Source organism: Meles meles, chromosome 4 (genome assembly GCF_922984935.1).
Source record: "Meles meles chromosome 4, mMelMel3.1 paternal haplotype, whole genome shotgun sequence".
Lineage (NCBI taxonomy): Eukaryota > Metazoa > Chordata > Mammalia > Carnivora > Mustelidae > Meles > Meles meles.
The window spans coordinates 37,036,562-37,060,345 of NC_060069.1; the positions used below are offsets into that span (position 1 = coordinate 37,036,562).

Sequence of the window (23,784 nt, forward strand, 5' to 3'; positions counted from 1 at the left end):
TAGTTTTTTGTTGCTGTTTTTCACATTGTTGAGGCTTGCTTAACACCTACCATGGAGTCAGTTTTTGTACCTGATCCTTTTGTTCTGGAAAAGAATGTGTATTTTCTCATTTTTGGGGTCAGAGACATATAAATCCTTAAGATCAAGTTTGTTAATCTGTTCTGAATTACTTACATCTTTTCTGAGTTTTTTGATTATTTGATTTATCACTTACTAAGATATTCTTTCACTATGATGATAGATTTATTGTTTTTTTCCTTGGAGGAAAGTCAGTTTTAACTTTAAGTGTTTTGAGGCAATGGTATTAGGTACAAATTGTATCTTACTGGTGAATTGAACTTGTAATTCACTTGTTTATCTCTAATAATGCCCTTTGCCTTAAAGTCCATCTGTGTTACCTAGTTTTAGCTAGCCACACCAGTCTTCCTTTGGTTAGCATTTATGTGCTATCGAGTTTTCCATTCATTTACTTTAAACCTTTCATTGTCTTGGTTTAAAGTAAGTCTTTTTTAATAGCTGGGAGCTGGGGTTTAATCCCTTCTAAGAATTTGTGTCTTTTCATCAGAGTTTATCTCATTCATATTGTCTTCACTGAAAGATGTAGATATTTTTATGCTCTTTTTATATGCTTCATATTTGTCCTATATCCCCCCCCCCCCTTTTTTATTGGGATTGATAAAGAGATTTTTCTTTTTCCCCTTACTTGGCTTTCTCCCTCAACTAGCTTAGAAGTTATAGTCCGTTGTTTTTAGTGAGTCTCCTGTTTTAACACACAAATAAATATTTATATGCTTAATTAATTATAATTTTTTTACAATTTCATTTATTTATCTGAGGGGGGATGAAAGTGCATGGGAGAGGGAGGGGCAGGGGGAAGAGCAGAGTTTCTGCTGAGCAGGGAGCCCAGGCTCAATCTTAGGACTCTGGGTTCATGACCTGAGCTGAAGGCAGATGCTTAACTGATGGCAGATGCTTAACTGACTGAGCCACCAGGTGTCCCCTATATGCTTAATTTAAGAAAATCAATAGTTAATCCTTATCTTTATGTCTTCCTGAACAACACAAAATCCTTAGGACACTTAACCATTCAATATTTTCTAACTCCACAAATTAAACAGTTATTATTATTATTCTGTATAGTAAAAATATTGTTTAGAATTACCCAGATAATTGATTGATTATCAATTAATTTAATATTGATTAAAAACTTTGTCTATCCTTCCACTTGGAATCACATTCTTCTGCTAATATACCCTTTAGAATTTCTTTGAGGAACATTTATTGGTGATTGACTTCCTCAGTTTTTCATTGAAAATCTTTTTATGTTACATATGCCCTTGAAAGTTTCATTGAGTGTAGAATTCTAGGTGTGAACAGTTTTCTCTCAGGTTATTGAAGATGTTACCACATCTTCTGATATGTCTTATTGTTTTGGGGATATCATCTATTCATGTTCTTATTGTTCTTGCTCAGGTGATTGTCTCTTCTCAGACTGCTCTAAGAGCTTCTATTCATTCTGCTTAGGATGTGTTAGGCTTCCTGGGTCAGGATTTGTGTTCGTCCATGAATTTGGAAAATCTTTTAGCTATGATAATTTCAAATATAGTTTCTTGCCCATTCCTTTATTCCCTTCTGGAACTCTGGTTAGATATATGTTAGGTATTTTCACTTTCTCCTCCTTGTCTTTTCATCTCTTCATATTTTCTCTTAGTCCACTGGTGTAGGGTTATTTCCTTGGCTCTGTCTTCCAATTCATTAATTCTCTTTATATCTAATTTAAAAAGTTTGTCTATCACTTTTTTTTTCAGTCTTTTGTATTTCATGCTTCTCCATGTCTTAAACATATTCAACACAGTTATCTTCTGTGCCTGAAAATTTCAGTATTTGAAGACTTTGCATTCTGATTTTGCCATCATGTATTACTGGTTTTTGTTAGTACTTATTCCTTTGTATTTTTTGACTATGAGGTCATATTCCTTATAATATTGTGTGGGGAGTTAATTTAAGTTATGTTCCTAGGGAAAGGTTTTTACATTTCCTTCTCGACTCTGGTTACTTAGGAGCACTCCAGCTTTAAAACCACCTGAAATTAACTTCTTCCTGACATGTACCACACACATATCATTAATTTGGACCACAAATATGTGTGAGGACCAGCATGTGGCTAGAAATTCTTAGAAGAGATTTCCCTGGCCCACCTGCACAGCCACTGTTTGAGGCAGGCAGTTTTCCTTCTTGATATCTTAACAGATTGGTTTCTCATTTTTCATTTCCCTCGCCACTGAAGCTGGCACCCCAGTTCTTTATGAGGGCTCTAGTTGTACTCCCTGCCTACACATTATATTCTATTTTTTGCACTCAGTATAGCTTTCAAAACCAAAGCAGAAGCCTTCGGGTCAAAGGTTGGCTTTGTCATTCACCTCCTAAAATTCCTGCTTTTATTCTGTTTTTTCCTGTTGAGTCTGCTTCCTTCCATCTTTATATATATATTTATTTTTTTTGCCCACACAATGCATTTAAACAAAATCTATGTTTAAAAGCCTGTGGCATTTTGATTGTTTTCATCAGGATCATTTATTCTTTCTGAAGCAGAAGTTGGCTCATGCACTGTATTTTGTATGTCATCGTTGATCATTATATCTGGTTCTGGCATGCCACTGAGCCACAGTTAATTCAGCAACAGATGTTGATATCTAGAGCTAATTCCAGATGGTAGGAAGCTGTTTGGCTTACCAGTATATATCTGGCAGTTGTGATTTTCTATTCATGAATCTGATGGCACTAAATTTTCTTTATTACCATCTGCCACACTACCACCACCACAGTGAGCCTAATGAAGTTTGATGGTATAAGTGTAGGAAAGAATTCTGATTAATAAAATAATCCATCATTACTAAGCCCTGCCAATAGTTTGCTCTAACAGTGGACTTACCTTCCTTTCCAGCCTGATCACACGGATGCTACAGAGAGATCCCAAGAGAAGGGCCTCCTTAGAAGAGATTGAAAATCATCCTTGGCTTCAGGGAGTGGACCCTTCACCAGCCACAAAGTATAACATCCCCCTCGTGTCGTACAAAAACCTCTCAGAGGAGGAACACAACAGCATCATTCAGCGCATGGTGCTCGGGGACATAGCAGACCGCGATGCCATTGTGGAGTATGTCAGCATTCACCAGCACGGGGCCATGGGTTTAGGATTCTTGGAATGGTCTCTCCTCTTAGCTTGTCAGGGCCTCCAGACACTAATGAGTAGAGTTCCCAATTGGCAGAAGTCATGTCATTCATTTCTAGAGTTCCTGGCCCAGTGCCTGTCTCATGGGTTTTATTGTTGTGTTGTTTTTATTTTCATGCTTGTGAATAAGTATACCATTGCTGGGTGGTGTCATCAAATTCTGTAGCCTCTCTCCCTTCCTGTTGGGGTGGGTTGGAATAACTTCTTTTGTATCCTAGTATATGTCTTTTCCATAGCAGCATCTTCATTGTTGTGTCTCCCTCTGCTCCCCATAGTGAGTGGGGACAATGGGGCATACCACAGTCCTCTAATTCAGGGGTTGACACATGGGACTGGTCACACATTGTTGTAAGGGAAGTTTTAGTGGACTACAGTCATGCCAGATGCTGTGGGTATTGTCGTTGGCCACATTGTGCTACAGTATCAGACAGAGTAGTTGTGAGAGAGACCACAGACCCACAAAGCCTATAAAATGTTTACTTTCTGGCCCTTCAGAGCCCTTGCTGGAGCAACCTGCAACCCACAAGATACAAAATTGTTAATTAACTCATTTAAAACCAAAGCCAGTTTTTTTTTTTTTTATAAAGATTTTATTTATTTATTTGACAGACAGAGATTTCAAGTAGGCAGAGAGGCAGGCAGAGAGGGAGAGAAGAGGAAGCAGGCTCCCTGCTGAGCAGAGAACCTGATGCGGGGCTCAATCCCAGGACCCTGGGATCATGACCCGAGCTGAAGGCAGAGGCTTTAACCCACTGAGCCACCCAGGCGCCTCAAAACCAAAGCCAGTTTTTAATAATCTGAGTAGTTTGGGATCAAGGATAATATAAAGATGCAGTTGCTTTGTTTTAGTAATGATTTATTTCTATAAGAGGTCCTGTCTAGAAAATCATGAAGTATTTCCACAAATGAAAAGTCAAAGTGTTCTTTAACCTGTTGAATGAAACCATCAAGTGTGATGAAAAGAAGAGATACTCAGGGCGGAGGGGCGGGGAGGCAAAAAAAAACCCAAAAAATCTCAGATTCAAAATTTTGGTTTAAGTACAAATTTCTGCAGATTTCCAGCTGCATATGAGTTGTCATACTTAATGACCTAAATGAACAGATAGAGCAGGGCACTTGGCTGTGCCTGCGAAGGATACTTGTTTTAGGAATGTGTAGAAAGTGGTTTTTCATTTTCAGTGCATAGAAGGCTTATCTGTATCTCCCTGAATTGGCTCAATGTTCTTAGCTTAAATGAATACGTGCTGCGGTGTCATTTAGAACTATTTGATTCATGTCAGTTCAATGATAGATCCGCAGGGAGGGTCAGTCTCATTGGTTCAGGTGACTCCATTTGCATGTGCTCTAGTGGGCAGGTGCACGGTGAAGCTGGCTGGGAGGCCCGAGCTCACGGCCCCCAGCCCCCAGCTGGTCTCAGCTCTTGTTCGTGGCTTGCATCTGTGACCAGCTCCTCCTCCTTAGCATGATGCCTCAACTCAAAGCCACGTGTTTTTTGGTCCCGTCAGAAGAAGCCAGTGACCTTAGCTGGTACTCAGCTTAGGAAACCACTCGAATTCATTCTGAGCCCTGAGTTTCATCAGGGCTCTTAACTTTTAGAGCCTTGCACCTCAGTCTGCCCAGCCTCATTAGCTGTGACCCCCCCCCCCCCCGCCGTTAATTTTGTGGAAAGGGATCCTTGTATTGCTTCTTTCCTAAGTGTTCATTGTGTATTTTCACTCATCATGGCGGTTTCTGGGCCATTATAGACCCTTTGTAGCGATCTTATGCAGTCCTCAGGCCAGACCAGCCATGGGAGGATAGGTGGCCATGTGCCCCATGGGCGGAATGTCCTGAGCTGGCCTGCAGGGTGCCTGTTCAGACTAGGGACTTGGAGCACTCTTTTGAAGTGGATGAACAAATACGCTGATTTTATTCAAAGAAGAGGCTAATGATATGGTCTCAGTTACATTAGTAATTCATTAATGCAAAGGGTTTAAAAATAAAAACTTACCCTTATTTTTCTGATTGATGCTAGTATTTCAGTGCACATTTATACAGCTCATTTTGCACTTCTGATGGAATCAAGTAAGCCAACTTAATGAAAATAAACACTTTGACACAGATTAAAGTTTTGTATAATGCATACATTCTTGGAAAGCTTCATCACCTTTTTTATGCATCAAAAACTGACATCCAGCTCAGCTGCTCTCGCATTTTGGATTTTTCTTACTGAACGTTTTTATGTAGTTGTTTTTTAGAATTTCATGAGTGATCTAAATAACTACTAGGTTTTTCTTCTTGTTTGTGGTTTTTTTTTTTTTAAATATATAATTTTAAAGATTCCAGATCATTGGATTTCATTTGCTTGTACTTTAGAGGGGGAAATGAGTTCTACTTACAAAAAAGCAAACCTGCTGATGTGGCTTACATTTATTCTCCCTTATTTTCCTCAGGGCCCTGGAAACCAACAGGTATAATCATATTACAGCCACTTACTTCTTGCTTGCTGAAAGGATCCTGAGGGAGAAGCAAGAGAAAGAAATACAAACCAGATCTGCAAGTCCTAGCAATATCAAGGCCCAGTTTAGGTGAGAAAAAAATCTTCACTGATTTTAGTAAGTTAACGTTTTGAAATAGAGAACCCCTTTAAAAAATATGCTTCCTAATAACTCTTTGGGGCCTGAGAGTATAAACAGTGGTGACGGCCTCATTAGAGAGGCCACGCATGGGCTCTTCCTGTGTGGGGAGTCTTGTTCCTTTGTCACCAAGGACACCTTCCTTCCTGGGCTCAGGGGAGTGGGGCTGTGGCTGCTGGCCTAGCCAGGAAAACATGTTTGGAGAAGCAGCCTCAAGCAGAGTGTCAACTATTTTCATTAAACTCTTCCAGATCTTATATGTATTAATGTGTTATTTTCTTCAAGTTTTCATTCCAGAAACAGGACCAAATTTTCCCTCTGTTATTTGAAATAATTTTTAAGAACACTTAGGGCATTTCTGATGTTATCTCAGGATTTCATTGACTAGATTCATTGACTAGATCAGCTAGTTGATTTATTGGCTGCTTGACCTTGAGAGATCACTTCACCTCTTTTTGACTCAGCTTCCTGGTCTGTGAAATGGGAGTATAATATATCTACCTCCTGAGCTGGACTGTAGGTGTTCGCTGTCACTGTTATGACTATTTCACCACCACTGGTGTCTTCGGCCAAGTCATAAATATGCTCTACCCCATTTTTTCCTCTTCCTCCCTTTCTCCCACTCCCTCTTTCCCACCTTGCTTTTTCTTCTGCCCTATTAGCTTTCCATTTAAAATCAAAGGATGGAAGGATTACATTTTTACATCACCACTATGAAAGTTCTGTAGAATTTATCTTTCCTTCTTCAGACAAAGTAATCCATGGAAGTGTAGTGATTCAAAAACAAAAGGATGTTCCCAATTCTGAGTATTCTCTATATGTACATCCATATACAAATATCTGTGTGCGAATATGTAATAATAATTATTTAAAATAGGCAGAAAGCCATTGGATTTAAATTACTTGCCGTCAGCTTACCATGTATAGGTTGTTACTTGGGATGCAGGAGCAGAGAAGAGAAAAAAAACATTGCTGGGTGGCCAAAGAATAAAGATTTAGAAGTCTGGAATGGGAAAGTTGACTTAGTAACTTCATTTAGATCCTAGATGGAGGCTTCTGTAATGAAACCTAGGCAGGCTGTCTGCTATCTGTGTAGAAGAGGACTATATCCCAAGGAGCCAGGGACTTGGGCTTGAGACCAAGCAGGATGGTGACTTCAAGTGGTGAGGTCATCCTGGTCCTGACCTGAGCCCCCCGATGGGCCACTAAGTCTGGAGTCAGTCCAGCCTTAGAGAACAAAATATTTGGATTTGAGCCATTTATGGTGGAACAGATCAGAACTCAATCTAAAGTTGATCACATATGTAAATGATTTAAATTGGTTGTCCTTATTATAAAAGCTACAAAGTCCACGGAGGTTATAAAGAAATATCAGAGCTTTCCCTCAAGTTTTCCTTTTACCCTCCTGGGGATACACCAGCGTGGAGTGGGCCTCGCCTCCTCCCCAGACCGGGGCAGGTGGCGCATCTGCTTCTTTGTCTTCTTTTTGCTGTGACTTTCACTGTGACTTTATTGTCAAAACCCTGGACCTGAATTAGTTCTGTCAGTGGACATGCCTTTAGGTCAGAGTGACCTGGGGCTCAGGACCCTGGACTGAATCAGGAGACAGGTGTGGAAGCAAGTGCAGCTCTGCGGGGTGGGGTAGGCAGGGTGAGCCAGGGAGCCACAGCTGCAGAGAGAGCGCCTCCTTTGGGTCCTGCCAGGGTGGACCCGAAGCATGGCATGGCCTGCGTGTTAGCAGAGGACCCCAGCACCGGAGGGCTTGGTGCCAGCATCCTCTCTGGCCCCAGGAAGTGAGGAGAATCCCTGAGGCTAGACCAGAGGCCAGGCTGGGCAGCGGCCATTCAGAAGCTTCCAAGGTTGCCTCCGGGGACAGGGTAGGGGGCAGGGTGGTAGCTTGGGACCCAGCCTACATGACCTTGGGGGAGGATCATGGTGCCAACTAGTGGAGAGCTGAGGGGATGAAGTGGTAAAGTGCATTCACCCCTGGCTGGCTCTCCCCGCAGTGCTGGCTCGGAGAAGTGCTCAGGCCCTGTGAATTGTTCTGTCCCCGTGACTCATCTGTAATTCTTGTTTAGCCATCTCTCCTCTCTTTTGTCAAGCTAAGCCATAATTTGCTCCCAATGTTGTGGCAATGAAGATCACATAATTCATTTGGCACAACATGGAGCTCAGATGTGTGCTCGGTTAGTGTGAGCAGTTGAATGGCTCGACTTACTCCTGTAAATTAGAGCCGTTGGTTTAGAAGTGGCCTGTGGAGGAGCTAGCCCAGTGGCCGTACCCACCCATCCTGTTTTGGGGGGGTGGGCTCTGAGAACGGTTTTGGCTTTCTTTTCAGGTGGGGTAGGAGGTGGGGAGAGAAGAGCCTCCACCATGTGTGGGCCCCCCCCCAGCCTGGATGATGCTGGCTGTACTCTGGCGGGTCGGACACGGTTGGCACCTGGGCCCCCACCAGCGCAGGGCCCCCAGATTGTTTACAGGCGTGAGGGGCAGGGCTGCTTTTCCAGGAACTGGGAGTGCCATTCTCCAGAGCCACAGGCATCACCAGGGCTTCGTGCATTTGTGATGATGGGGGCAGATGACTTGTCTAGAGACACTCAGTGACCTCAGAGACATTATCCAACACTCAGCTTTTAAGAACTTTGTCCACTGCATGGACAAAGAGGAGGCTCTGTGTTGGGGAAAAGATGTCTGTTGTAAATTCCTTGAGTTTTTCAGAGCTATAGATTTAATTGAGTTTTACTTGTAGGGTAACATAATTGGTATGAAACGAAAGTGTTGTAGTGTGGAAGTGGCTGTTTTAAAGATCTCGGGCATCTACTATTCTCCTGGACAGAGAGGACAGTGAAAAATTCCAAAACAGGCTAGAGACCTCCTTTTCAAAAATATTTTTCTTTGGCTGCCAAGCAATGTTCTTGTTACTTGGGTGACACTAGACTGGGGAGTAAAATCAAAGTTTAAATAATTGTGGATTTGTTACTTACTACACTCAGACGGACATTTAAAAATACATGGATTCATATTTAGCGTCATGTGTTTTTTAATTGGTGAGGAAGAGTTGTATGTATGCCCATGCACATTGACTTTTCTTTGCCGTAGTCCTATGTTTAATCCACTGAACTATTTCCATTTATTTTTATAAACAAAACTTTTACACCATCCTATTGTATCTGGAAGACTGGGAATTTCAGGTGAATTATATATATATATTTATTTTAGGTGAATTTTATTAGCAAACCATATGCCTTCAAAGGTTGTGACCTAAGACCTGAGGAACAAAATGTGTGGTGTTTTGGTTTTGCTTTGGTGATCTCCCTTGTGCTTTTTAAAATTGTTTTTCTTGTGGTGTAAGACTCATATAGGGAAGATGGAGTATGGCTCTCGGCCCTCTTGTCCTGACAGCTCTGATGAAGTTCTTATCTGGCTGGTCAGCCACAGACTGAGCCATGTTTCAGAAGCACATGTGTCCTGCTGGTGTCCTTGCTCATGTCCTTACTGATCTTTATAGGATGTGGAATGAGTTTGCAAAGCTGCTATTTCTTTTCTTTTTTTCTTTTCTCTTTTATGTATTTCTTTTCTTAGTCTGTGGATTTTGCCCCAGTCAGTGTTATGGGATGTAGTTTGAGTAAAGTCTGCATATTATTACATGGCTTTCTTCTTCCAATCTGTTTACACAGACAGTCATGGCCCACCAAAATTGATGTACCCCAGGACCTTGAGGATGATCTCACGGCCACTCCTCTGTCCCATGCGACTGTCCCTCAGTCTCCTGCTCGGGCCGCCGACAATGTCCTCAATGGCCACAGGAGCAAAGGCCTGTGTGACTCATCTAAGAAGGACGACCTCCCCGAGTTGGCCGGACCGGCGCTCTCCACGGTGTCCTCGGCGAGCTTGAAACCCACGGCCAGCGGGCGCAAGTGCCTGTTCCGCGTGGAGGAGGACGAAGAAGAAGATGAGGAGGACAAGAAGCCTATGTCCCTCTCGACACAAGTGGTTCTGCGCCGGAAGCCCTCGGTGACCAACCGGTTGACGTCAAGGAAGAGCGCTCCCGTCCTCAACCAGATCTTTGAGGAAGGGGAGTCAGATGACGAGTTCGACATGGATGAGAACCTGCCCCCCAAGCTGAGCCGACTCAAGATGAACATTGCCTCCCCGGGCACGGTGCACAAGCGCTACCACCGCAGGAAAAGCCAGGGCCGTGGCTCCAGCTGCAGCAGCTCAGAGACCAGCGACGACGACTCCGAGAGCCGGCGGCGGCTGGACAAAGACAGCGGCTTCACCTACTCCTGGCACCGGCGGGATAGCAGCGAGGGGCCCCCTGGCAGCGAGGGCGACGGTGGTGGCCAGGGCAAGCCGAGCGCCGGCAGCAGCGGTGCGGACAAGGCCAGCCCGAGCGAGAACAACGCGGGCGGAGGCAGCCCTGCGGGCGGCTCGGGTGGCAAGCCCACCGGCACGTCGGGCAGCACGCGCCGCTGTGCCGGCCCTGGGCCCGGCGAGCTGGTACAGAGCCTCAAACTCATGAGCCTCTGCCTCGGCTCCCAGCTGCACGGCGGCGCCAAGTACATTCTCGACCCGCAGGGCGGCTTGTCCTTCTCCAGCGTCAAGGTCCAGGAGAAGTCCACGTGGAAGATGTGCATCAGCTCCACGGGGAACGCGGGCCAGGCCCCGGGCGTGGGCAGCATAAAGTTCTTCTCTGACCACGTGGCAGACAGCAGCACTGAGTTAGAGCGGATAAAGAGCAAGAACCTGAAAAATAACGTGCTACAGCTACCTCTGTGTGAAAAGACCATCTCTGTGAACATCCAGCGGAACCCTAAGGACGGGCTGCTGTGCGCCTCCAGCCAGGCCAGCTGCTGCCATGTCATCTGACTGCAGCCCGCTCTGGCCACTGGCACTCTTCCTGCTCGGAGCAGCGAAGACTGGCTCGCTTCACTCTTCTCTTTTTGGTTTTACTCTTTAAAGTGGGCGTTAGGAGCAGTTATTTATTACCTTTTCATTTGTTCGCCTGACGATGTGACAATGCATGGTCTTTGTGCATGCTGCTAGACACTTCTTTTCCAGCTGAGAAGTCTCTTGTGTAATTTTTACATTTATAATTTTAACGTGGATGATCAGGATTAAATTAAAATGTATATTTGGAACCTAATATAAATGGAGCACTTAGAAATTTGATGTTCTGCACTTAATCTAGAGAGAAGAAAAATGCTTTTGTTTCCTTGTGAAAAATCTAAATTGCTGTCCTGACCTTCTGTGCTAACGGGGACTCCGTGCTCGGAGGCACACTCTGGGGTGTCTGAGACAGAACCAAAGCAATAAGGTTGTGATGCCGACAGGCCTGGAGCCTGTGAGCGCATGCGCGCCCCACCTTCCGAGGCCTGTGCAGAGCAGAGTACAGTGGGGGTCTGCACTAAGAACCTTAAAACCATGATTTCAACACACCCACACCTGTTTGTCTTAAGCTATAGTGCGAAAACAAGTTTGGGCTCTTAAAATTTAACTGAAAAAGATTTTCTTGTTTTGTACTAGGTGATATAAAGTACTTAGATTTATAAGGCAGCTTCCCCTGTAGTGATAAATTACAAGCAGACAATCCTATTTTGTATTGTGATGAAGTGAACTGATGGTGTCTTAACTCTACTTATAGAGTGTATAGTCTGTCTAACAGAACAAAAAGATGCTCGGTGTAAATTCCTTCCTAGAGGGCACACCCTAGGCTTTTCTATAAAACCATGTAGATAGAAGAAACTGTAGGGCCTAATACGGGAGCAAAGGTGCACACAGAGGTTGGCAAAGTCAAAACCCTATAAATTTAAAAAAAAAAACAACTACTGGGATTTGATTTTTAGGAGTTTGGTAATTAGGCTGTCTCTCTTGTTTTTTTCCATTCTACTATGTCCTTTAGCTTAGTAAGCTATGAAAACTGGCTGGTCAAAAACACATATAAAAGACCAAAATTCACACATACAGCAAACAAAAATGCACAAAGCCTGCTTTGGTTTTTTTTTTGTTGTTTTGGTTTTTGCTTTTTTTTTTTTTTTTTTCTTCTGGGAGTGTTTTTCACTTTGCCTTCCTGCCAAAACAATAATCAGCGAACTCTTGCTTTAAACTGTTCCTGTACAAAGACTACTTTGACCAGATAATCATCTTTCATGGCATTTTATCTTGTAAGACGCAGTATACTGCAGATTGCTAATTTTGGAAGGGGCCAGATGCTGCTTTTTCAGGCTGTGCCCTGGGGGTCTTCAAAGCAACCCTTATCCACATTGGTGATAGGATGTGGCTGGGCCGAGTTGGGGGCGGGGGACCTTCCCACCTCAGCAGCTTTCCTTCATGGCTCTGAAGTGACAGTCACTTTGTAGATTGGGCAGAGCACCAAAGGACTGCATTCCATTGGTCACTCACGGTTTCTCCAAGTACACGCTGACTCTGCTACTTAGGATTCATAGATTTTACTCCGAACTCTGAATTTCACAATATACTTACTCAACTAAGATGATACCTAAAATACTTATTTTACTTTCTAGATCTAGGCTAGATATGTTTTAAGCTACAGCTCTAGTTCATTGTGATATTTATAATTGAAAGCTACCAGAAAAGATGTGTGGGTGAAGCCATAGAACATATTTGCTTGAAATTCTTGAGCAGGGATCTTATAAAGGGCCAGAAATAAGATGTGTGGTTCACATAGATAGTGAGCGTAACATCTGTATTAAACGTAGGAGAGAAGTTTATAAAGGGCATTGGCAATAAACTCTTTGTTGCAGCTGTTTTCCAAGTAATGTAAATACTTCTTCCTGTGATTATGTATAGCCTTGGAATGGCACCTTTTAACTAACCCATATGTGTTTGGTTTCCAATGGTTTTTTATATTCAGATGTATATATGGTGCTCACTTTAGGATCAGCAGTGTTGACCGTTTATGCTGCATAGCTGTATTATAGCCTTATTAGTTGTGTGTGGTTGGTTGACCCTCTGGGTGTACAGATGTTAGTCTGAGTGGCGTCTTACTCATTTGTTCATAAGTGAATGATTGTGCATGTGTTGTATGTCATAGTATGTCGTCACATAAAAGGGAGGGAGCAAATAACCATTACATTAAGATAATATTGGACCAAACTATTTACTAGCTCTAAACAGTTTCTTGTACCCCTTAACCTGTCTTCAGAAGTTGCATAGAGTTATAGTAGTGTGTAAATTAAATATTGTGGAAAAATAATTAGTCTTGTATTTTTCTGTATGTGTGTGTACATATATTATATATATATATACACATATATATATATACATATATATATAAATTTACTTCTGGCAATTCTATCTGTATTTAAAGATGTGACAATCTTGACACCGATTTTAAGAATAGCTGTGAGACCGAATCAAAGTAAAGATATCCCTACCAAGTAAGAATTGATGTGTGTTAAGAGGGTACAGAATTATCAGCTGATTTGGTCAGTCGCTTCCACTGCTGGTTGATTTTCCTCATTGTGTAAACATTGACAGGTATGTGACAAATGGGAAAAAAATCCAAATAATAAAGTGGCATATTGGTGTTCAGCAATATAAACTGCGTCCCATGTTTCTGTTTCTTCTGAACGTAGCCTTGTACAGACCCAGCCTGGGTGACACGCAACTTTGCATGTGCCATGCACCTGCGCTTCCAGGTGTGACTGGAAAGATATTATTGTGACTGTCCCTGCCTTGAACTCGACCACAAGTATCAGATGGCCCCAGGCCCCATTAATCGTACTTTATTTCCCCAACTCATTGCTTCCCTCACTTGGCTTGTCACCATGCTCGCAGATAATGGAATAAACCGAAGCCATCAGAACTGCCACAGTCTCCCTCTTCACCCTCCCACCTTCATCTGAGTCCTTGTGCCCTGCCCTTGCTCCTCTTGTGATCCCAAGGTCAGTTTCCTTACTCACATCTTGAGGCTTTATGGGGATGAGTGAGGCCGTCACGAGGACTACTTGTTCTCTTCTTTCTTGCACCATCAATCTTCACTTCACTGCTAGGTCATTCCTAACAGCAAGTAAAACAAACGTGACTTTATTCCCCTACCTTAAAAAGAGATGTCTTTATTGTTCTCGCTCATCTTCGCTCTTTGAACCCTTCCAGTCAGGCTCTTGCTGCTGTCACCCCACTATAACTGCTTTGCTCAAGGTCAGCAGTGACCTCCATGTGCTAAAAACCAGTGGTCAGTTTTTAAAACCAGCTTTGAGATGTAATCCACATAGCACACAATTCACCAGTTGTACAATTCGATGCTTTTCACTGTATTCTTAGTTGTGTAACCATTACCGTAAAGCCAAAAAGAAATCTGTACTTGTTTGCACTTCCTCCCTTTCAGCTCCCCACCACAACCTTAGCCCCTGGTGATCACTAACCCCAGTAATCAGGTTCTCACCCATGGTAGTATTTGATGAGTTGGTCACCCTTCTTCATAAACCTCCTATTGTTCTGGACCCCACTTCCACCTCGCTGTTCTTCATCCCACTGGCTCTTCTCCCAACCCCTGAACTTGGAGTACCCCAGGGTTCATATCTGGATCGTTCTCTGCACTTTCTGTCGGTCATCCCATTCAGTCTAAAGTTTACATGCAGATAGAACCAAAAAAAATATGTAGCCTACCTCCCAGGAACATCCGATTCCAACAACCTATTTGACTTATTGACATGGATGTGTCTAATAAGCACCTAAGTTTTTACATGCTCAAAACTTAAACCTTCCCTTCAAATCCTTACCTTCTTAAAGCTTCCCTTCTCATCAATGAGTAGTGGCTCTAAACCTTTTGCACAAGTCAAGAACCTGGGTATCCTTCCCTCTATCATTCCAATATCCAAGCCATCAGCAAATCTTACGCACCATTCAAAAAACGACCTGTTCTTACTGCCTTCCCTGCTAACACTCTAGTCCATGATGCCATCATCCCAATTGGACAACTAAATGCCTCCTGGATGGTCTTGCTGCTTTTGCCCTTGCCTTTTTCTTGTCTGTTCTCTGTACAGCAGGTTGAGTGATCCTTTTAAAGGCTAGAGCATGTCATGTTTCAATGAAAGGTGTTTTCCAAATATTTGAGGATTTTCCACATAAGTTTCTGTTACTTATTGCTAGTGCAGGTCTGATTTGTCCAGAAATCATGCTTTGTATAATTGAAATCTTCTAAAACTTACCAAAACTCTTCTTATGGCTCAGCTAATGGCCTTTTTGGTGAATGTTTTTGTGAGTGCTGCAAAAGTGCAGTTGTTGGTAAAGTGTTCTACATGTCAGTCCCAGTTGCTTATTAATGTCAGTCAAGTCTTCTGTATCCTCACTGATTTCCTGTGTCATATCAGTTAGTGAGAGAGGAGTATTGAAATCTAGAATTGTGGGTTGGCCTATTTCTCCTTTTAGTTCTATCGGCTTTACTTCAAGAAATTTGAAGGTTTATTGTTAGACACATACACATTTAAGATTGTTAAGTCATCTTAATGGACTGACCTTTTTCATCATGTTCAAATATTCCTCTTTATCTCTGGTAAACGATTCTTCATCATAAACTCTACTTTGTGTGATATAGCCACTCTAGCTCTCTTTGATTGGTGGGAGTATTTCTTTTTCCATCCTGACTTTTAACCTATCTGTGTCTTTATATTTAAGATAGAGTTGTTTTGGTTTTGGGTGTTTTGTTTCCTTTTTATGGACAGCGTATAGTGGGGTCTTGCTTTTTTTTCTAACCTGCAAATCTTTGCCTTTTATTTACAGTATTTTAGGTCAAGTATATTTAGTGTAATTATCAACATGGTTGAATTTAAATCTACGATCTTTCTGGTTTTCTATTTGTCTCATGTTTCTTGTTTTCCCCTCTTTACTATGTTCTTTTTGTTTAACAGCACTTTTTATTGGCTTACTGGTTGTGCATCTTTAATTTTTTAGTGGTTGCTGTAGGGATGGTTTTATATATATATTTATAGCACATTGTATTTATGTAATATACATAATATATAGATAAGTTATATATATATAAAACTGCAATCTACCTCATGTAGAATGTAAGAACCTTACAACTGTATTTCCACTTTCCTCTTTTGCTATTGGAGTACATTTTATTTTTATATATGCATAAATATTTTTGTTTTAAATTGTTTTCTTTCTAAGAGATAAAACAGAAGGGGAAAAGTCTCCTTTACCCACATCTTACCATCTCCAGCATTCTTCACTTCTCTGTGTAAATCCACATTTTGGTATTTTCCTTCTGTCTTTAGAATTTTAAATTTTCATACAGTGCAGGTCTGCTGGCAATATATTCTATCTGCTTTTGCTTGTCTAAAAAAGTATTTTTACTTAATTCATGAAGGAAGTTTGCATTGGGTATGGACTTCTAGGTTGATTTTTATAGCAATGCCGGACAACACATTTTTACATTGTTGAGTGCTAGACTTTTCTATTCATGTAAAAAGTGTTGGTTTTCATTTTGGCATATAGTTATTGGAAGCAGGGAGGTCCTTTGGAGTTTTGCTTCTAGAGTGTTTTAGGACAGATCCAGAGCTATCTCTAGGGCTAATTTGACTCACACTGATAAAATACGTCCTAAGCACTCCAATGAAGTGACATGTCACTCCACTGGAGGACACATCAGACTTCAGGATGCACCTTGCCTTGCTGTCCCCCACATCTGCCCACGGGGTTCTGGGAAGGAATAAAATGAGAAAGGGAAGTGGGACTTGAGGCCTCCTTGAGCTAAGGGGACCCAAGCACCTTGTTGACGGACAGCACATCGTGTTTCTGAGGACCCCTGACCTCAGAACTGAGCACCTCCTGGACACCCCACTCCAAGCAGGCTGCGACACGGGTGGAGAAGTGAGGAGGAGAAAGAAACTGAATCTTGGTCCTTGTGTGTTCATAATGCCCTTGGATCACACATGAGGATCCAAATTCATCCTAGATGAAGATCGGAGATGACATGACGGCACTGCTGGGAGGCAAGGAGGGTGAGTCCGGGGAGGGAGTCAGAGTCAACTGCCGGGGATGGAGAGCTGAAGAGCTGGGCAGATGCAAATCACTGGGCCCTGTGGGTGCCAGGAGCCAGCAGTGGACTTTGCTAAGGAGAGTCCACTTTGCTTCTTGGCTCCTTCATCCTTTCACCAGGATGCTAATCTTTCCAGACTGGAGGACTGGAAGAACTGGGAGTTGGAGGCCCAGCTGGAAGGAGTGGACTGAGCAGAAGGCATGCATGAAGGGCAAGTGAGACTGATTCAGTGCCCGTTGTGTGCAGCCCCGGGCGTGAAGGGTGCCTTGATTTAATGCCCTGCTCCTAGTTTGTCATCTTGACATTCTTAAAAACTTTCAAGCAAGGGGGCCACGTTTTCATTTTGCACTGGGCCCCGTGGGTTCTGTCCCTGGCAGAGAGATTCCTTGCAGATCTGTATTCCACAAGTATGGAAGGTCATCTCAACCTGGAGAAGGGGGGGCTCTGGCAAGAGCACAGACCCTGAGGGAGCAGCAAAGGCCAGAGACAGGAGCCCACGACACCTCCAGTGTGTGGGTAAGAGAGAGCATCGAGGAGGCAGGGAGCGGAGAACACTGACTGCGAGGCCAGCAAGCGAGCCTGAGAATTTCTTGTTAAGGCTGAGTGGTCTGTGGATCAGCTCTGAGCACTGGAGGCTCCCCTGAGCTTGTGGAGAATGAGATGGAAGCAGGTTCTTGGAGGGCTCTCTGAGAAGAGTCTGGAGCGAGGCGGAAGTGGTAAAGTGAGCGTGCGGGTGTCCCTTTTGATCCGTCCCCACTGAAGGATGGGCAGGCAGGTGGCACAGTGCCCCTTCCTCACCATGTGGGCCCTGAGACTCAGAGAGATAAGGGCCTGCCCAGGGATCTGGTCCCAGAGCTCACTCCTCAGCTTGCCCACCCGGATGGCGAAAGGTGAGATCCCCTCGACATTACCTGTGACCTTCTAAAACCAGAGAGCCGGGCAAAGCAGTATTAAGCCTTGACCTATACGGTTCCACTTTCAACCACACTGGAGCTCGTACCTGACCTGTGTTTATGCATCTTGTTACCTTTCTAATGCCTGAAATTTCCAGATTCGGAGACACAGCTGGTCCTAGGGGACTGTGGACCTGTAGGTGAGACCAGATTGGGCAGCTTATCACATATCCTGTGAGGCGAGATCATTTAGAGTCAAGGCTGAAAGCTGGTCTCGAGACATTTCCCCAGGAATTTCAGCCGGCTGCTGCTTCCCTGGGCTGGATGGCTAATTCCTGGGGCCCGCCACCTGGGAGGAAGTGTCTCTCGGTCCCCAAGATGCCCGGGGTCTGTTAGGAAACCGGACCTTCGGCGTGTTCATGTAGAAAGCACAGCGAAGACCTGGCCTGATGGACATGCAGGTTAGAGGGAAGCCCGCAACGTCGGTGGGTTGGTTCTAGTGGTTGATGCAAGCCCCAACCCGCGTCCTCCCTTCAGGAGGGGCCCAGAGGTGTCGTGCTGCAGAATGGCTTCCAGCGGCTCCACAGGGCCCAGGGCCTTCCGGGGGTCGGGGTGGGGGAGGAGATGAGAAACCGCGCACCACCCCCACCCCTCGCCCGCCGTCGTTCCTGCCATGCTCCGGTCTCCCCCGCTGTACCGGGCTGCCTGCACTCGCGATGGACAAAGCCTGGGGGGCCCGTTTTCAGCCTTGCCTCAGCCTCTGTCAGAGGAGAGACATAATTGGTTTCCCTTTTTCGAGCCAGACAGCTGTGTAAAGGGAGGCATGTCTCTGTGTCTACACCGGAGCTGCCTTCTGGTTATTCAGCACTCTGCCATGATTTCCCTGGTGCTGAACAGCCCTTTAAAGTGAGGATTTGGGGGGCGCCTGGGTGGCTCAGTGGGTTAAAAGCCTTGTCTTCAGCTCAGGTCATGATCCCAGAGTCCTGGATCGAGCCCTGCATCGGGCTCTCTGCTCAGTGGGGAGCCTGCTTCCTCGTCTCTCTCTGCCTGCCTCTCTGCCTACTTGTGATCTGTCAAATAAATAAATAAAATCTTTAAAAAAAAAAAAGTGAGGATTCGGCCTCCAGGCTGGTTGTGCCCGCCTGGGCCTGTTGGAGTCTGGGGACAGCCGTGGGGTTCTGCTCCCCACGAGGGGCAGCAGACCTAGACTAAACCTGGCTCTGCCCCCTGCGTCCTCCTTCCTGGGCCTCGGAATGCTCGGGGTGGGGGGAGAGGACCGTGAGGGGGGAATGGGCCATGTGCTCTGGCCACTTCATGCCCTGTGTTCCCCTTCTCCAGTCTAGAGAGGAGGCCAGGATGCCTGCGGGCCCTGTGTCATCGGCATGATCCGTGCCACACACAGGGCATGAGGCTGCCATCCCTCTTGGACTTGTTTACTCATCACATGAAGCCCACATACCAGTCAGCAAAGAGATCAGCACCCCCCTTCCTCCCCTGACTGGCCCAAATGTCCCAGGGACTGTAGCAGGCCGGGGCACATGGGGTTCCCCATAGCTAGCACCTCGGGAGTTGGGAGGCCTCTGGACCACCTCCTATTCAGCCCCGGGGGCCGCAGGTGGTGGGTGGGGAAGTTCCCCAGCTGGCACCATGCAGACAGGGAATGGGGGAAGGAAGCGGGCTGCTTCTGGGGAGAAACCAGAAAGGCCTCTGCCCCCGCTGTGGCTCTCAAACCTCAGTGTGAGTGGCGTTGACTGCGGGCATCTTCAGAGATGCGACTCTGGGGCCAACCTGCTAATATCCAGGCCCAGGGGGCAGGGAGCATGGCACCTGCTTGAACAACGTCCAGGGGCTGCGTTCGTGGGGTGGGTGGAGGGGACACAAACATCCTCTGAGCAACCTAAGCCGGTCCCACCGCCACAGGGCCCCAGTCCTCGCCTCGCCGCCCATCCGGGGTGGGCCTGGGTGGGGCCCCCTGGCTGGCTTGCCAGTGTCCCACCACCTTCCCGGGTGCCCACTTCTGCATGGATGAGAAGACCATCAATGGGCCTTCAACAGGCCTGAAAAAGTGTCTTCCTTCCACTGAAAAGGCCATGGTCCCTCTTGTGACTGGGACGAATGGATGATCCCAAGCTGAAGGATACAGCTGCCCTGGCTCGGGGCCCCGTCTTTCCTCCAGGCTCCGGTGGCCTCCTGGAGGCACTGGGGGCTCCAGGCTCATGCCCCCACTCTTCAAGCCCCCCTTGGGGGAGCGTGGGGGACAGGGAGCCAAGCCTGGCCTGCTTCTTCAGACTTGGCCTTGTTGCCTGCTGTTGGCCAAGGGCTGGGGTCAGGTACCGTCCTCGCAGGGTCGTGGGATTCTTGGAGTAACTCAGCTGGAGGATCCCAGGCCTTCTTCCTTCTGTGGCTAGTTTCCTGGGGGAGAAAGCATGGGAGCTGCTGAGGAGAATGCGGGAGGCAGACAGCTCGGTGCCGGCTGTGGTAGGATCCTGGCAGGTGTGGGCCCACGAGCAGTGTGGAGAGTGGCCGCACTGCTAGGGGAACCTGTGTGCCTCAGCTTCCTCATCTATAAAAGAGAAGAATATAAGGAAAACGAGGCCCGCGCGGTGTGTCAGGGAGGGCAGTGGGCTTCATCATAGGCCTGGGTATCCCTGGGTATCCTGGCTTCTGGTTTCCTCCCCTAAGCCACCAATATAAAGAGTTGTCCTCAAGTCTGAGCGTCTGAGCTGCTGCTGAGGAGTGGGGCAGTGCGGCCCTCACGAGGGACAGGAAGGTCCACACTGTCTGACCCTCTCCCCCAAGGCTGCAGCCAGGGAGTGGACTCGGCCAGCAGAATCCCGGGCCTCATCAGAAGGACACTCCAGGGTCTCTGTGGCACCTGTGTGGCGTGTGACAGCCCGGCTGTCCGCTGCGGTGCCCACAGATGTCCCACTGGTGGTGTGAGGGGAGTTGGGCTGAGGCGTGAACCAGGCCATGGCCAAACCGTACCAGGGTCAAGGCCCACTGACAATCTATGGGCTTAGGGACAATCAGCATCCCAGGGCCTCAGCGAGGTGAGTGGGGTGGATGGTGGGGAGCACCAACCATGGGGAGAGACCACTGGGTGCCTTCCCCGGTGGGTGTGCAGGGCCTCCTAGCGAGTTGGGGGAGCAGTCCCTGGCCCTTTCCAGCCCAGCAGGGGCCGTGGTCCCCTTGGGGCTGAGGTGTTTTTTCGCTGTCCTCCAGGAAATCCAGGGCAGAATGGGCCTGGGGTCCTGACACTCGGGTTCCACCTCCTCCAGCTGACCACACGCCCTGGTGGGCACATGCCTTGACCACAGTGTGGGCAACCCCTCTGCCCGTCCCTGAGAAACCCGGGGCTGGACTCCTGAGGCTCCTGCTCGTCCGAGCCTGAGTACCCTCCGTAAGCTGGAAGGCACAGAGCAGCTCTGGGGCCAGCAGACCTACACGGCACCCCCTACCCCCCACCTCCCTTTGACACAACCTGGCTGATCCCATGTCTAGCCTCCGTGGCCCTGTGGCCCTGGTGGAGGTGAGTCCTGTGCGCCCTGGCCTACCCCAGAGGCACCGTTTGCCCCCAGTAGGGCAGGCTGCGCCCTGGTTAAGCACTGCGCTTCTGCCGGTGGTACCGAGGAAGGGCACAGGGAGGTTCCTGGGAGAGACCGCCTCCAGAGCAGGGACCCCCCGGCTCTGCACGGGCACCTTACAGGGTGAGGAGGGCCAGCCCGGAGAGCGGCCACCTGCAGCTGGGAGCCCAGGGGCAGGGAGTTAACTCCTGTTCATGGCCAGGACCTGTGCGAGACCAAGAGCTGGTCCAAGGACCCCATCGACACCTGCCCCTTCCGCAGCAAACAGCACTCGGGCTGGACTGTGAGGAAGCTCCTGGGGACTCGGCTTACTACCACAGCGGTGGTGGACATTCACCAGGGCTTCAGAACCTGAGCATGTTTCAGTCTTCTTCAAGCCTGGAACCACCACTGGATAGCTGGGCCCTGGAGTGCCTTAGACCAAGCAGGGGCTGGGCAGAGCCAACTCAGAGAGGTCCGCGCTGACTCGGCAGTCTGGCAGGACCAACCTGACCACACTGAGGAGCAGAAGGGGGCGTCGGGCCTTCCAGCCGACTGCTGAGCAGGCCCACCGAGGCCATCTCCACTTTGCGGTGAAGCAGAGAACCAAGGCGCTGGGCCCCCGAGGTAGATAGGTCTAGAAGCTAGAAGGTCCTCCGACCCTTTCCCCAGCTGTTCTTTCCCTGGTGGAAGGAAGGGCCCATGGATCTGTGGTGCTCCGCTGTGAGGAACATGGGCCCAGGCATGGAGGGTCCGGCTGCTGCACGAAGCTGAGCCCGAGAGCTGGCAGGGAAAGGAAGCCAGGCTCTGCCCTCCTGGGTGGTCCTCGTGGTCAGATGAGGTAAGACACAGCCAGGAGAGCAGCCTGAGCTCCAGGGTTACCGCCTTTGTGCCCGTGAAAGAGGTGTGTGCTGCCCCCTGGGCGCAGGCAGGGGGCAGATGGCACCCCTGGGCAGAAGCTCTCTTATGCGGGGCTGAGCCCACACCAGGGTGCCAGGTGCCACGGGCATGAAAGCAGCCCCGGGGCCCTTGCCAGTTCCCACAGGCGACGGGTTCCAGTGGCGGCGGAACCTCCCAAGAACTGGCTGGGCCTGGCCACAGGCTTTGGAAGTGGCACACAGGTGCCCAGCCTCAAGCAGAGCCCCACTCTCCGCTCCAAGCTCAACGACCTGACTAGGGCTCGTTTCAGAAGGAGGGCCTTTTCAGTCCACGTGCGGTAAGCAGGAGTCAGAGAGGTACGTGTCGCCTTTAATAGCTCAGTTACTATGGTTTTTGTTGAGAAAGGGTCTGTTCACATACTGCAAAGGAGAACCAAGCAAGAGGTATCTGGAGCTGTCCAGGTGCTGGAAACACTGACTCGCCCCTGTCCCTCTGCACGGAGGCTCCAGAGGAAGCCCCCCACTTGGCCTGGTGGTAGCCCGCTGGTGGTGTGGTGGGCACACGCCCTGACCCGCCGCCCAGCCCCCAGGGCTGACCACCGTTGTGAGGGGTGCATGGGGAGCGGCGGTCCACCACAAGCCAGGCTCTGGGCCTCGGTCGTGCTGCTGCATGGGGGCACTCGGCAGGGACAGGAAGGAAGGGGCAGGCTGGGCGGGGGACCGGGAGGGGTTGGGTCTCGGCTGCCCTCTCCGTGGCCCACACTGGGACACCGCAGAGGGGAGGACGGGCCGCCGCTACTTGTGACCACGCCCTGGGTCTGGGTTCAGGGGCCGCCATGTTGCTCCAGGTGCCCCTCTGCCCTAGCTCAGGGCGGCCCGGGTGGGCACTCAGGCCTCCTCCTCCTTATTGCCTTCCCTTGAGTCCTCCTTCAGGTTCTGGGCCATGAGCTTCATTTGCTGTTGAGAGAACACAGAACACGGGGTGAGCCACACCAGCTTGCATGGTGGCCCCCGGAAGAGGGGGACACAGGCTCCCGCCTCCGCTGGGAGAGGCCCTGGGTGGTGGTGTCCCTTGAGCTCCATCACAGCACACTCTGTGGCCCGAAGAGCCGGGAAGCGGGGGCGCTCTGACACTGCCCACGGTCTCCCCAGAGTGCAGAGCCCCTGCTTCTGACCCCGAGGAGATGGGAGCCTGCAGGCGTGGGCTGGGAACATCGCGTTGTGTGAACCTCCTAGCCCAGTGGGGAATCTATTGAGGCAGAAATGAGAAGCAGCAGCAGGAATCTCCTCCTCCCTGGATCCCCAGGGCCAGTGGGGAGGGGAAAGGGCGGAGCAGGGGCCTGGAGCACTGACTTGGGGCCAAGTCCTTGCTCTGTGCCTGTAAACTTGGTGACCCTGGCAAGTGGACCTCTCTGAGCCTTTGTTTCCACATCTGCATGTGGGCAGCCACGGTGCATGTATGCAAGGTGGCCATGGGGGTCACTGAATGTGAAGTCCCTCGCCCAGAGCAGATACGCCAAAACAGCAGACATTTTCACCAGGCCTCTGACCCTAGGGCCATAGGACCATTCTGAGCCACTGAGCCATCCAGAGCC

The 23,784-nt window shown here is 47.9% G+C and overlaps 2 protein-coding genes across 12 annotated transcripts in view; one reads left to right on the forward strand and one right to left on the reverse strand.

The window, feature by feature from the left end:
* The window catches only part of SNRK (SNF related kinase), a 58,183-nt gene extending 44,772 nt beyond the window's left edge, over positions 1 to 13,411 (forward strand). For all 10 annotated transcript variants that reach the window (XM_046002655.1, XM_046002659.1, XM_046002654.1 and 7 more), the window contains 3 exons: positions 2,945 to 3,157; positions 5,665 to 5,799; positions 9,525 to 13,411. In XM_046002655.1, coding sequence (XP_045858611.1) covers positions 2,945 to 3,157; positions 5,665 to 5,799; positions 9,525 to 10,716 — 1,540 coding nt within the window. In that variant the 3' untranslated portion in view covers positions 10,717 to 13,411. The remainder of the gene's footprint in view (positions 1 to 2,944; positions 3,158 to 5,664; positions 5,800 to 9,524) is intronic.
* Positions 13,412 to 22,546: 9,135 nt separating this feature from the next.
* ANO10 (anoctamin 10) overlaps positions 22,547 to 23,784 on the reverse strand; it is a 245,265-nt gene continuing 244,027 nt past the window's right edge. For both annotated transcript variants that reach the window (XM_046003011.1, XM_046003006.1), the window contains exon 13: positions 22,547 to 23,146. In XM_046003011.1, coding sequence (XP_045858967.1) covers positions 23,078 to 23,146 — 69 coding nt within the window. In that variant the 3' untranslated portion in view covers positions 22,547 to 23,077. The remainder of the gene's footprint in view (positions 23,147 to 23,784) is intronic.